Source organism: Psammomys obesus, unplaced genomic scaffold (assembly GCF_907164565.1).
Source record: "Psammomys obesus unplaced genomic scaffold, mPsaObe1.curated_primary_1811, whole genome shotgun sequence".
NCBI lineage: Eukaryota > Metazoa > Chordata > Mammalia > Rodentia > Muridae > Psammomys > Psammomys obesus.
The window spans coordinates 14,753,967-14,766,849 of NW_026596125.1; the positions used below are offsets into that span (position 1 = coordinate 14,753,967).

At 45.2% G+C, this 12,883-nt stretch overlaps 1 protein-coding gene across 4 annotated transcripts in view; it reads right to left on the bottom strand.

Annotated features, from left to right (window-relative positions):
• The window catches only part of Gpam (glycerol-3-phosphate acyltransferase, mitochondrial), a 59,519-nt gene that overhangs the window by 30,479 nt on the left and 16,157 nt on the right, over positions 1-12,883 (bottom strand). Inside the window, exons 1-3 of one of the 4 annotated variants that reach the window (XM_055630114.1) lie at positions 1,963-2,061; positions 1,190-1,282; positions 329-459 (exon numbers count right to left, since the gene is read on the bottom strand). In XM_055630114.1, coding sequence (XP_055486089.1) covers positions 329-430 — 102 coding nt within the window. In that variant the 5' untranslated portion in view covers positions 431-459; positions 1,190-1,282; positions 1,963-2,061. Of the gene's footprint in view, positions 1-328; positions 460-998; positions 1,023-1,189; positions 1,283-1,962; positions 2,062-12,883 lie in introns of those variants that run through there. The other 3 variants (XM_055630113.1, XM_055630116.1, XM_055630115.1) reach the window with 3 other exon arrangements.

Sequence of the window (12,883 nt, forward strand, 5' to 3'; positions counted from 1 at the left end):
CAGGTGTTCTTACAATACTTGAGAGAAAAACCAAGTATGTGTAATAATATTCTGTTATCAAGAGCTTTGAAAACCTAGAATTTAAATGACAGTGACACCATTTGACAGAGCCAAACCCTGTCCTACTCTTCTAAGAGTTTTCTTTGACTTCGGTTTCATTCATTGTTCAGCTCTCACTGATATGACATACTTAAAAATAACTAAATATTGATATAAACTTGTATTGCGGTATTTTAAAGTTGGAAGCTGTTTCTGTGATGACTAATCTCTCCTTGATAGCACTGCAAATGTTTAAGTGAACTGTTTGGAAGGCTTCTCTTAAACTCACCCAATCCTCACTTGAGTGTTTGCATCGGCCAAGGCTGTATTCTGATGAACTGGGCAAACAAGAGACATCTATTGTGCCACGTATCACTGAAGACTCATCCATATCACAACGTAGAAGTCCCAAATCATGTGCTGGAAGAAAATAAGTACTACTCAAGGAAGCATCAGAAACTTAACATGAGGTCTCAAAATGCTGATGTCTACACAAATCTGTTACAGGAGACGACTGATTGAACTGACCATAGCTTGGTGGCAGAACACTTATCTGGCCTGATGTGTTTACATGTGTGTTAAGCTATCCCAAAGATCAACTTTCATATCCCAGTATTTCCTGAATATACAAGGATACACCTGTAGCACTCTATGAATATGTGTGCATGTATATGCATACATATACAGATGCCTGAGGCCAAAACAGGGCATCAGAGCCTCTGGAGCTAGAGTTGCAGGTAGTTGTGAACCATCTGATGTGGATGCTGGGAGCCACACCCTGGTCCTCTGAAGGATCAGCAAGCGCTCTTAGCTGCTGACCCACCTCTCCAGACCCAGCATAATGGTACTTGGTGTAATAGATGGTATAAGTACAGGGCGTTGTTTGTTTGTTTATTTTTTTTTAAAGACTTTGTTATATAATCTTTATTTCACTACTTTAGCTGTTGGGTTTTTCTCACCAGCATTAGATTCTTCTCTTAAAGTCAAAGATCACCTTTGTGAACAGTGTTTTCTACAAGGAACTGGCACTTGGCCTCTTTACAGTCCCCATGTAGATTTGCTCCAGTCACTGTTTAGCCTCAGACCAACAGCCCGTGTCCTTAGCCATTCAGCATGAGTAATGAGCTGACACCAGAGGAAGGCAGCGCACCTCGGGGGAAAGTTCTTCTGTGCCATAAAGAGTCGACCCCCAGCTACCAACTTCCCGTCCAGAGCGGCCACACAACAGGGGGAGCACTGCTGCCTGAGAAAAGACATGAAGCGATCAGAGGAGGAAAAGGAGGCTTGTGCCAAGAGAAGTCCACGCCTTGCTCCTCCCACACCACAGGGTTTATGCGAGGTCAGGGCAGATTTTTTTACAGGACCTGGGAGGAGAATTAAAAAAAAAAAAAAAAAAAAAAGGAACAGGGAAAATCCCAAACTCTCCAGACAGCTGCACTAAGCAGGGAGAATACGAAATCTGACAGTCAGACACAGGCAGAGGCAGATGGGCCCCATCTGGAATTCAAGGCCCCAGCTGCACATCACGCCTGTGAATTTGGACAAGTCGGTTAAGTGCTTCACCTTGCTACACCTTCATTTTCCCATCCGGAAAATGGGCAGCATACCATCCGACTCGACCATCACAGGCTGCAGGGAGGACAGGGGGTCTCCACAGCACGCCCGGGACACCGTGGGGTGCAGGGCGCTCAGCCGCACCACGCGTGGCTTCTGTCGGCGGGCGGGGCCCGGAGCCAGCCGCTCGCGCAGGCCCCTGCCGCCTCGGTTCGCCGGGGAGCTGAGACGGCAACCCTGCCGGTGGCAGCCGGCTCCCTCGGGCACCAACCAACGTGTCCACCCCTCCCGGAGCCCGGCCTCCTCCAGGGTCCGCCCTGGATACTTGCAAAGCCACGGGCGGGCCCGGGGAGAAGGGCGCCCACGCACCTGTCCCCGCGCTCCGGCCCAGCGGCGTCCCGCAGCCCGCACCGCGCTCAACACTCGCGGGCCAGCTCGCGCCTGGGCACCGCTGCTGCCAGCACTCCGGCTCTGCGCCTGCTGCAGCGGCGCGCCGTGATGACGCAAGCGGCGCGGGACAGTGACGTCGGGGCTACCGGCCGCGGAGCCTTGCATAATACGCAGGCATTAAGGCTGGTGCCTAGCACGCGGAGTGAACCTGATGGTTTCACTGTCCGTGCTGCAGTCGTACGTCCTCGCTTCGGTCGGAGGGTCTGTCTGTCCGTCATCTTTCTTGGGCGGCCTCAGCTAACCTGAGTGGTCCCACCAGGGCCAGGCCCTGTGGTGGAGTGCATGTGGGCTGTTATTTTAGATCCCTGTGTATGATCTTGCCCTTTTGTGAGAGGTGTGAGGCCAAGCTGAATTTGTTGAGAACGAGAACTCAGGGATTCAAAAATTAACGTTGTGAAATTTCTATGAATGACTCAGTCTTAAAGGAGAAAAAAAAATGAAGAATGGACAACTTGGAAGTACAAAGCCGCCTAGGCAGGAAGACTCGGCTGTTTTCCTTTGAGGTACAATGCACAAAGCAGTATCTGCGGTGACTGTGTTAAATGACCGCGTCCTAGCTTCCTAAGAGTATTGAAAAATCCATTTCAAATGTTTTCTCCACAAAAAAAAGGTAAGTGAAATAATGGCATGCTAATTAGCATGACTTAGTTACTTTGCATTGTACTCATAAATCATTAACCTCACTCCATAGCACGTGTAACTATTATATTTGAATTTACTATTAAATACCTATTTTAAAAATGGCTTGAAGAAGTCCGAGTCAAACTTTACCTCCCTTAAGCCATTTGAACAGAACAACACTGGGCAGGAAAGGGCTCTTTTGCAATATTTGCCAACCCTATTGACAAGGCCAATGGTTATCAGGAAGTATTAGCAATTTAAAATGAAAAAGATACATCACTCAACACATATTAAACAGGAACTAGAATCTGGGACCACAGAGATGACTAAGACATGGTCTTTGTCCTCAGGCACCTGCTGTTGGTTCCTGTCCATCCTGCATGCTGTCAGCATAATCTTCTGCTAAGAATAAAACTGTGCACAAATAGCCCAACAAAAGCATGTCCATAGCTCCCTAGAGTCCAGGCCCATCTCTGGCCAGGCCCATCAGGCCTACAGAGAGAGGCCTCTCTGCCCCAGCAGTTGTCCCTAAGGTGGTTCCTGAGACGTGCTATTCCACCTTGGTTATGCTTGCCCCATTCATCCTGGCACTCTGTGGTCCCTGAACTATTCTACAAGCATTATTTACTCCTGTCCTCAGTTATCTCACGCTTCTGTGACATCTCAAAGGTGAACCAGAGCCCATATCAACCTGTGTCAGACCTGCCGAGGGTTACAAACTGGTGATGGCAGTGGTTGCATCGCTGGTCCTGATTAACGTGTGATGCTGTGTTATAAGAAGCACCCCATAAATATTTGAAGCGAAGGCTCAACAAGAAGAACAAGAGTTCCTTAACTTGCAGTTTCCACTTCTCTTTATAAACCCATCCTGTAAAATATTTTCTTCTGGGAAACAGCCCCAGAGAATAGAAGTAGGTATTCATAGAATAAGTATTATAGGCCTTGAAGTCAAAGACCTGCCTTTACTTAGCTTCACATGCACCTTAGCAAAAACAAATACACGTTCTAGAGGACTGTACATTGGCTACAAAGAGTAAATTTCTTATCACAAAACATCATGAAATTTTGTTCACAGAATACTGTGCCCTAACAACAACAAAACAAAACATAGAAAGAAAAAGAAAAACCTTAGATTGATAAAAAGCAAACAACAAGAAATGAACTAGAAAGACTGACACAGAAAAATTCTGAACTGTAAGCCAGATGGAAAATGTGTCTTATGTAAAACTCAGCTGTAGGAACTCTTCTTGCACAGAGCTAATATATGTGTAAGTGTGGGTTGCCATGCCAAGTTCAAATTACTTAATGAACATTGCTTTGGAAGCGGGCGACACCCTAAACAATGTCCTTTATCAACAGAGTGAATTGTAGTAACCAGTCTAGTCATTTCAGATGGGGCAATGGGAGTGGACTTACTGTCTTATCTAAGACAGCCAGAACCAAACAGGCAGATGTAAAACAATGACATTCAAATATCAGACATCTTGTCCAATGGGAGGGGCGAAAATGAGCTGAGCCTTAAATTACATCGGTTTATCAGCTAGAGAGAGTTCTCAGGCTTCAGTATGAAACGGAGAAATGCGGGGAGGTTTGGGTAGACTGGCTTGGGGGAAACGGAGAGGACGGGTGTCAGATCTGGGGCACGTACCAGAGAGGAGAAAGCTAAGTGGCTAAAGGAGCCATGGAAACCCGCAGAGTCCAGTCCTCAGCTAATTAGCCTGCACATATCTGGACCTTCCACATCCAGGGAAGAAGAGCACATAAACTTGAAAAGAAGAATGAATGCTCACTGTGGCTTGAACAAGATGGGGGAGGGACATTCTTGTTTCTACCGGTTAAAAGATTCTCCGTGGTCATACAAGACCATTAAGATGGAGTCTGGAAACCCCATATTTCATGACATAAATGACTTCACCTCAGTCGCAGAACAAAATTAGCCCTACAGGAAAGTCTATTATGGTCCTATTTAACAAATCTTAAAACCCAGTACCACCCCTACCCCTTGGTCAATTGCTTAAAAAAAAAAAAAAAAAAAAGTACCTAAAAAAAAAAAAAGCATGACAGTACTTATAGGGAATACGAAAATATCCTGACCCTCACAAAGTGAGATTCCCAGTGTTGTCAAATTGAAATTATTAGGCATGCAAAAGAAAAAAAAACAGAGTGAAAGAGTAATGCATAGCAGAAATGGGGAAACCCATAAATTGAGGGTGCTAGGGATAGTAGAGTTAACAGCAAGCAGAATAAAGACATGGGAAAAGATTCAGCGAAAATGAGGCTGGGAGAGAGGAAGATTGCTTGCCTCAGGAGCACGCATGAAATCATGTAGACTGTACAAAGCACTACATAAAAGCAGGCATGGTGAGCAGGCCTTCAATCCCAGCACTTAGGAAGTAGAGGCAGAGAATCAGAAGTTCAAAGTCAGCCTCCACTCTAAGGTGAGTTTAATGCTAACTGGGCCACAAGAGACCCTGTCTCAAAAAAAAAAAAAAAAAAAAAAAAAAAAATCCAAATCAAACACACAGACATAAAACCATTGAGATTTTTTAAAACATAAAACACACATAAACACTTGTGATGAATTAACAACAGATTAAACATCACCAAAAAATAAAATAACATACTTTAAAACATTATGTCAGTGCTATGTGGAATGCTGCATTGAGGAACTAGAAATAAATAATCAATGTAGCATCAAGGAATTTGGAGTGAGTGTGTGTGGTTGGTGTCCCTGCAGGAAAGGGGAAAAGTAACCACTGAAAGAATTCGTTACTACAACACATAGGCTATATAATAAATGTTACTGATTTTCAAATGCTATAGATTTTAAATCTGAACCGACACCAAGAATTTACAAGACCTTCAGGACCTGAAGTAATTTCTTATTAAAATATCTTTAAAAGATAGCAAACTACTTACAGCAAAAAATTAAAAAAAAATATACTGTGAAGTTTATAGCATGTATAACTAATGTGTGACAACAGCAGAGAGTCTAACTGCATAAAGAAAGACAGAAGGTGAAGAAGGATCAGAACTGAAGCCTTTCTCACACTAAGCTCTGGTAGTTTTTCCAATATTTCCACTGCCTATTTAACAGTCCCTCTTCAAAAGGCCTCCCTTGATGATCAAAGGGAACCTGAGGACATTTGTTCCAGTTTCTACCAATCCACCTATGAATGTACACTTCTCCACAAAAGAATACAATTGGCTGACTTTTCAAACCTCAATCCTGCAGTATCCATGGCATGGCTTGATCTAAAATATAACAATTCTTGTAGAAAACTCTGTTAGAAGTCATTTAAATGATGAAGAGACTCATGCTTTTTTCTCATCATCTACTTTTCTCCAGGTTCCTTTTAGGAATTCGATTATTCAGTAAATGTTTATAAAGCCTCTACTTTATGCCAGGCACTCTGCTTTAAGTACAGCTTTAGCAAGACAGTAAAGCCCCTTCTCTGGAGAACATAGTCTAGAATACTTACTCAACTCCTGTTTGAATCTTTCCCAAAAGATTCAAATCGGCTTCTAGCTCTTCAGCTCGTAGCTTTTAGGATCTCCCTAGTCTCCTTGAGAGAGCCGTTGGTCTAACATCTATCTCTTCTTTCCCTCTGATTTTGTTCAGGGTGATCTTTTGCCAGGCTTGGAGAAAAGAATGAAACAAGGTGTCTAAGCCAATTATGATAATCTCATTGCAGAATATTGCAACTGTTGCTGCAGCCAAGATGATCACATGACCTGTAGTCCAGGGCAATGTGACCTAAAAGAAAAGCAACTGTGAGGATTGCCCCAGCTTTGCTTTCCCAGTCAAAGGAACACGGCAGGCATTGCTGCTTCCCTTAAGATGTCCAGATTTTGTCAGGGACTCACCTATGTAAACACTAACGTTTGACAAAATTGTCACTCTCCAGCAAAGGCAACCTTTGGGCAGAGTGCAGGGAATCTTATGAAAGAAGTGGGAAATAGTAAGATCTGAGAGGACAGGAACTCCACAAGGAGAGCAACAGAATCAAAAAATCTGAGCACAGGGATCTTTCCTGAGACTGATATTCCAACCAAGGACTATGCATGGAGATAACCTAAGACCCCTGCACAGATGTAGCCCATGGCAGTTCAGTGTCCAAGTGGGTTCCATTGTAATAGGAACAGGGACTGTCTCTGACATGAACTGATTGGCCTGCTCTTTAATTACCTCCCCCTGAGGGGGAAGCAGCATTACCAGGCCACAGAAGAAGACACTGCAGCCACTCCTGATGAGACCTAATTGACTAGGATCAGAAGGAAAGAAAAGAAGACCTCCCCTATCACTGGACTTGGGCAGGGACATGCATGCAGAGGGTGGAGGAAGTGAGGGAACCACAGGGGGGATACAAAGTGAATAAAGTGTAATTAATAAAGAATTCAAAAAAAAAGAAATTAAAAAAATAGAAAAGAAGGATTTTAGAAATCAGCTTTGTCAGCCTAGCAGACTGAGGGCTGGCAGTGGAAGGGGTGGGCTTGATATCTTTCAGAAGTAACCTCAGGCCATAGGGGTTTGAACATCACTGAAATACTGTGAACACACTTAGAGCACTGCAAGGACCTCACCTTCACTGAAAGTTGCTTTGTTAGTAAATGGATTAGTAGAGCAAGCTCCAAATAACCTCAAAGGAGTAGCCCATGTGAAGCATGATGTTGGCCGAGAACATCTCTTTCTACACAAGGCCTTTGGTTTAAAGACTCACATCAAATCCGAATGTTTCTGAGCAGCAAATAATGACTGTATGACTCCTAGAAAATTCCAGACCCTCCAAAATGTTGTACCATGAAAAGTAGACTCAGCCAACGGCCCCAAACCACTTAACAGCCTCAAGTGATCCTTTTTTACAAGTTTTGAAGTGGACAGAACAGTGGCTGATCGTAATATAAACTTCTGGGCTGGGGTATAAGGCATGCTGGGCCTCATTTTAAGAAAGAGAAGACAGGCAAACAAAAATCCCCCAACACTGAGTCTAATTTTACTGAAAGATAATGTTCAAAGAATGCACCAAGGCCAGCATTAATGAATGCATACACTCAGATGGGGTAGGGTCCACATGACAAGGCTGGTTGGAGCTACAGTCTTTCTGGAAGACCATCAAATCTACCCGAAATGGTCAGACTTTGAGGAAACCTGTCCTAGCATAGCCTACTGCCTAGCTGATAGGCTAAGGGGCAAGGCTGAACTTCTCAGAAAAAAAAAAAAAAATGAAGGCAGAAACTAGGTGGATTGCATGCCACCAGCCACTAGCTGTGCCTCAGGGTGGTGGATTGGTTTTAAAAGAAAAACTGGCCATAGGCAAGCAGGGTGAGCAATCATGTAATAGAAAAATTAGTATGTCTTTATAAAGCCACCCTAGCTCACTCTTATGGAATGAAAGCTATGTCCTCTCAGTTCTGGTGTATAGGCAGTCTTAGCTTCTTAAGTCCTGTGTCTCTCTAAAATCTTCAGGGAGGCCACGCAGGTTGCAATCTGAGATAGAACGCATAAAGAATGAAGAAACTGCTTCGCTGGGGTCTGTAGTCAACAAGACAAACTTTAAGCTTTTGTTTCTCCCTGGAAGTTCAGCTAGATTGTGTTCAGCTAGAGAGGAAAGTTGTCTGAAAGAGGGGTAGAATTCAGCATAGCCCACACACTGAGAAGGGAACAGAGTTCAAGGGCTTAGCTCAGATATGAGAATCCTCTCATCCGATGCAGAGTACTGGAGGCAGCAGGCCCTCCAGGGTGCAGTGGGTTTTTGGAGCCTCAGGAAGGCCCATATGCTAGAGCCTGTCATCGAAGGAATAGAACTCTGAAAGGCACACAGGGCTCAGGCAAGGACCAGAAGACTCAGCAAAAATGAGCCAGGACCTCTCCATGGCCCCCCTGCACCATGCATACTCAAGTAAGGGACAGGGGCCGATGTCTAAAAATGACCACTTCTGAATTTTGGGGAATGGCTTAAATATGGGTTAATTCAACATTCACTCATTCCCAGCCCACTAATAGTCTGCTTTGTACTATGTTGGCAGCAGAAAAAATATTTTGTCATGCATAGATCAGGTCCTGGCAAGTGAAGAGTCTCCTTGGCACACAAGAGGATTAGAGGGAACAAAGTAAACCAGGAGAGATAAAATAAAGAATATCGGGAACCCATGTCACCCCTCTTTGGCTGCTCTGTAAAGTGCCTGTAATCCTAGCACTTCAGAGGCAGAGGCAGGCAGATCTCTGATTTTAAGGCTAGCCTGCTCTACAGAACTTCAAGACAGCCAGGATTAGACAAATAAACCTTTTCTCAAAAATAAAAGTCTATGTTCGCAGAATAGTGAGGAGACCAGCCTTACGATGGTCATAGCAGGTCGCTAACTAGATATTAGTAGGCCAGAAGATCATTGCAGGTGGCTCCCGCCCTGATCAGCTTCTGGAACAGAAATGTCATGACTTTGCTTAGTCTTCCTAAGAATGAAATAAGAATCCTATCTCTGACCCTGCATAGAGACATGACACTTCTAAAAGATCATGATTACTATCTAGCTTTCTGGTAGAAACCAGACACATTATTATTTTCTCCTCTATTAAAGAGATGATGATGCTTGTTGCACATTACGTAATCTCAGCACTCAGGCAGAAGGATTGGAGATTCACAGCCACCCTTAGTTACATACACAGCTCAGGCCTAGCCTGGGCTACCTGAAAGTTCAGCTCAAAAAAATTCAATAAAAATGGGCCTGTCAATCTGTCAGTTTTTCTTTGGAAAGCTTTATCTGTTCCTGGAACTTCAAGAATGGAGAAAGCCTGTCTAAACAAATAGGTCAACATAGGGTTAATCTGGCTGTTGTCTACTCTCATGGAACCAGAGTACTCTCCTGTACAATCATGTTTCTGACCATTGTCCACCCTTACTCCAGGAGAGCCTTTCCTTCCTCGGTGGCCTCTTTGGTCCTCATATACTCTCAGCCTCAAGAGTGCCTCCTGTTCTATAATCATGTCTGCTACCTTCTATACTGTGCCTTGTCTCATCTAAATTCGTATGATGAGCATCACAGAACTGAAAACCTTACGCAAGCCTGAAATCCCAGTAAGGATCAGAGAGGGTTTCTAAGTAGAGGGCCCCATTCTTATCCAGGGTGAAAATTACCTCCCCATGAAAGGTTCACAGAGCATACCTGACCAGGAGCCAAAGAAGCATGCCAGATCCAGAGGGAAGACTGAGCCAGCAAGCTGAGCCAAAGCTGGTCTGGAATGAAGCGGTTAGAAAGGAGCAGAGGAGGGTTAGAAAGTCAGGACCAGATAAAGCGATGTGCCACAAGCCACAGTAAGAAGTTTGAAAACTTAAAATTGTGACATGTGAATGCCATGGTGGAGTTTGCATCTCTCTCACCTGGTTAGATTAGGTAAAAGCCAACAAACAGGTAGGACCACAGATTGAGCAATCTGGTAGGAGTGCCCAGTGGGTGGGAGCTTTGATGTTCCCAAGAGCCTGCCTGGGGCAAGTTGGCAGTGCAGGAGCTGCTGGGCAGTCTGTTCATTTGGTAAGCTCCCTTTACCCAGCACTTGCTACCTGCCAAGCACATTTCCGAGCACATTATAGGCACTATCCCAGCCAGGCCTCTCGGCCATGCAGCAGCCGGGAAAACACAGTCCATGCCAGAGAGCTGGAGAGTGGGACTTTCATACAGGGAAATCTTAGAAAGATCCAAGAATCACTGAAGCAGCACAAGGGGTATGAGGCAACCAGAGATTAGCAAGAAAACAACCTATGCTCCCAAGGTCTGGAGAGAGAGTCAACTGGGACAGAGGAAGTAGGATGCCAAGAGGAACCTAAACCAGGGTCACCACCCAAGTGGACTAGGGACTGTCTTTCCTTTCTCAGCACGTTAAACACCGCCCAGCCTTCCTATGAGCCAAATCCAAGCTGCAGGGGAGCCCAGCCCATCATTTTCTCATTCTATAGAGAACAGCAGGGAAGGAGTCAGAAAGGACCTGATGTCACAGAGGGAAAGGCAGGACCTGTCCTTCCCACAGCTTCATGGGCTAGGAACTACTTATAATTCTATCTTCCAGACGGGGAAACTGAGGCACAGAGTGACTGTCAAGTGCATGCAGTTAAGGGACAGGACCCTCAGGGTAATTCAGATCTGTCTGACTCCAGAACATATGCCCATAAGTTATGTAGCCTGGTAAGGAGGGCTGGGATGCCATGTCCTTAGCCTGAGAAAACAGATCCTTTAATGGAGGCCCTCTGCCTGAAGAGCACAGAGCCTCGTCATCCAGATGGAGCTAACTGAAGGACTGAATGGTTCACTGGGACATCAGAGCTTCCCACTCCCATCATTCATGCACAAGTGCGTATACACACTCAGACACACACGTAAGCATGCACATGCATGGACTACACACACATGCATGCCCTTGCACACATGTACAGGCACACATGTACACACATGCACACATCCACACCACACACACGCACACGCACACGCACACCTGAAAAGCGGAATGTCTGAGGGTTCTACGAGGGCTGAGGAACCAAAGAACCTGCTTCCCCTCCTGAACCTGCCTCTGCTTTAGCCCTCTCTGACCCCAGTTCACCCACCTGGAATGCTGATTGTCTGATGTTCACTCGCTGATTAGAGTATTTGGGAATGAAATAATCTATAAAAAGCTTTAGCACAGTGCCTGCCTGAGGTGGAATTTTCTCAGTGATGGCCATTGTTATGCCCTCCTGATATGTGCTGTGGATATAACCAGTTTTCTGACAACTCTCATCTCAAAAGAGCTCAGGGGTGAGCCTTGTGCTTCGGAAACATACTCCCTGTGGAGTCCTTGGGAGCATAAATAAGGCTCCTATTCTCTTGAGCTTGGATCCCAGCAAAGATTTTTCTCCAAAATTTCAAAGCTCACACAAACCCTTCCGGCTTGTTTCTCTGGGTCAGTCAGGATGGGCTGAGTTACGACAGTAAGTGGCTCCAAGTGCTAAGACAACAGAAGTTCATCTGAGCACATGCTGCATGGATATTGGTGAACAGTTCTACAGGGCTGTGCTTGTGGAGATCACTGAGCCAGCAGAGCAGAAGGAAGCCCCTAAAGACAGCACGTTACTGAGTCTCAAGACTGGTGAAAGATAACGTAGTGAACTCTGCTCTCTTCATCCTCAGATCGGTTCTGTTCACATTTTACTAACTACAGTAATCCCACTAAGCATGTGAGGAAAGAAACAACCCAAATGGCCTCCAGAACGATCAGTGACAATTCTGGTTGAGCTAATATAATGCAAAGGCCTTAATCTGGAGGAAGAGATGCAGGAACCTCTAAGAAGCCAGGCCATTGCACATGCTAACGCAAAGGTGTGTCTTCATCTTCACTGGGCTCAGAATTGCACCTCTGAAGATAACAGAAGTGATGGTACGGTGCTGGTGGGAATGAAACGGAAGTAGGCATCTTATCCCCCAGAGGGACCCTAGAAGATTCGAACAGCTTCAAAGGAAATTTACACTCTTGTGTGAGGTCTGATGGTGTATGGGATAAGTTAAAGCTGAGTGAAAAGAAAACACCTTCCCTTGGCTTGACAGCTCATTCCTGAATTCTTCTCTACACACTGAATATACTTTTCTTGATGTCTTCTGCTGGGCCCAGGCTCTCTCTAATTCTACCCTTATACACTCTACTTATCAGACCAGGAGCTTAGACATCATTCTGGAGTTCTTCCCATAGCCAATCCAATGTGGATCCCACCAGTCAGAATCTCCCAAGGTGCCAAGAGCACATCATACACATGTCCCCCTCCCTCTACTCGAGCCTAACCAAGCCACCACCCACCATCTCTTATCTGGGAGGTGTGACAGCTTAACCATGGGTCCCCCTGATGACTTCTCCCATCCTCTGCCTTTACAAGCATCCCCTCCTCACACTATCCAGAATAAGCATTTAAAGAGGCAACACAGGCCATGTCAGACACCCATCTCTGCTCCAACCAATTAAAATTCACTCAGTTATCCATGATCTACTAATGTCTTAAGCATATTCTCCACTGCCTGTCAATGTTCCCCTTTACCTAACTCCCTCTCCTCATTTTCTTCTCATCCTTTCTTTGAAATTAGCCACCCTGGCCTCTAGTGCTATTCTGAATGAGAAGTGGGCCTGTGGTCATGGGCGTTTGAACACTGATGGGGTCACTCTGGGAGGTTTCGGTGGTGCAGCCTTGCTGGGGAAGCTCATCTCTTG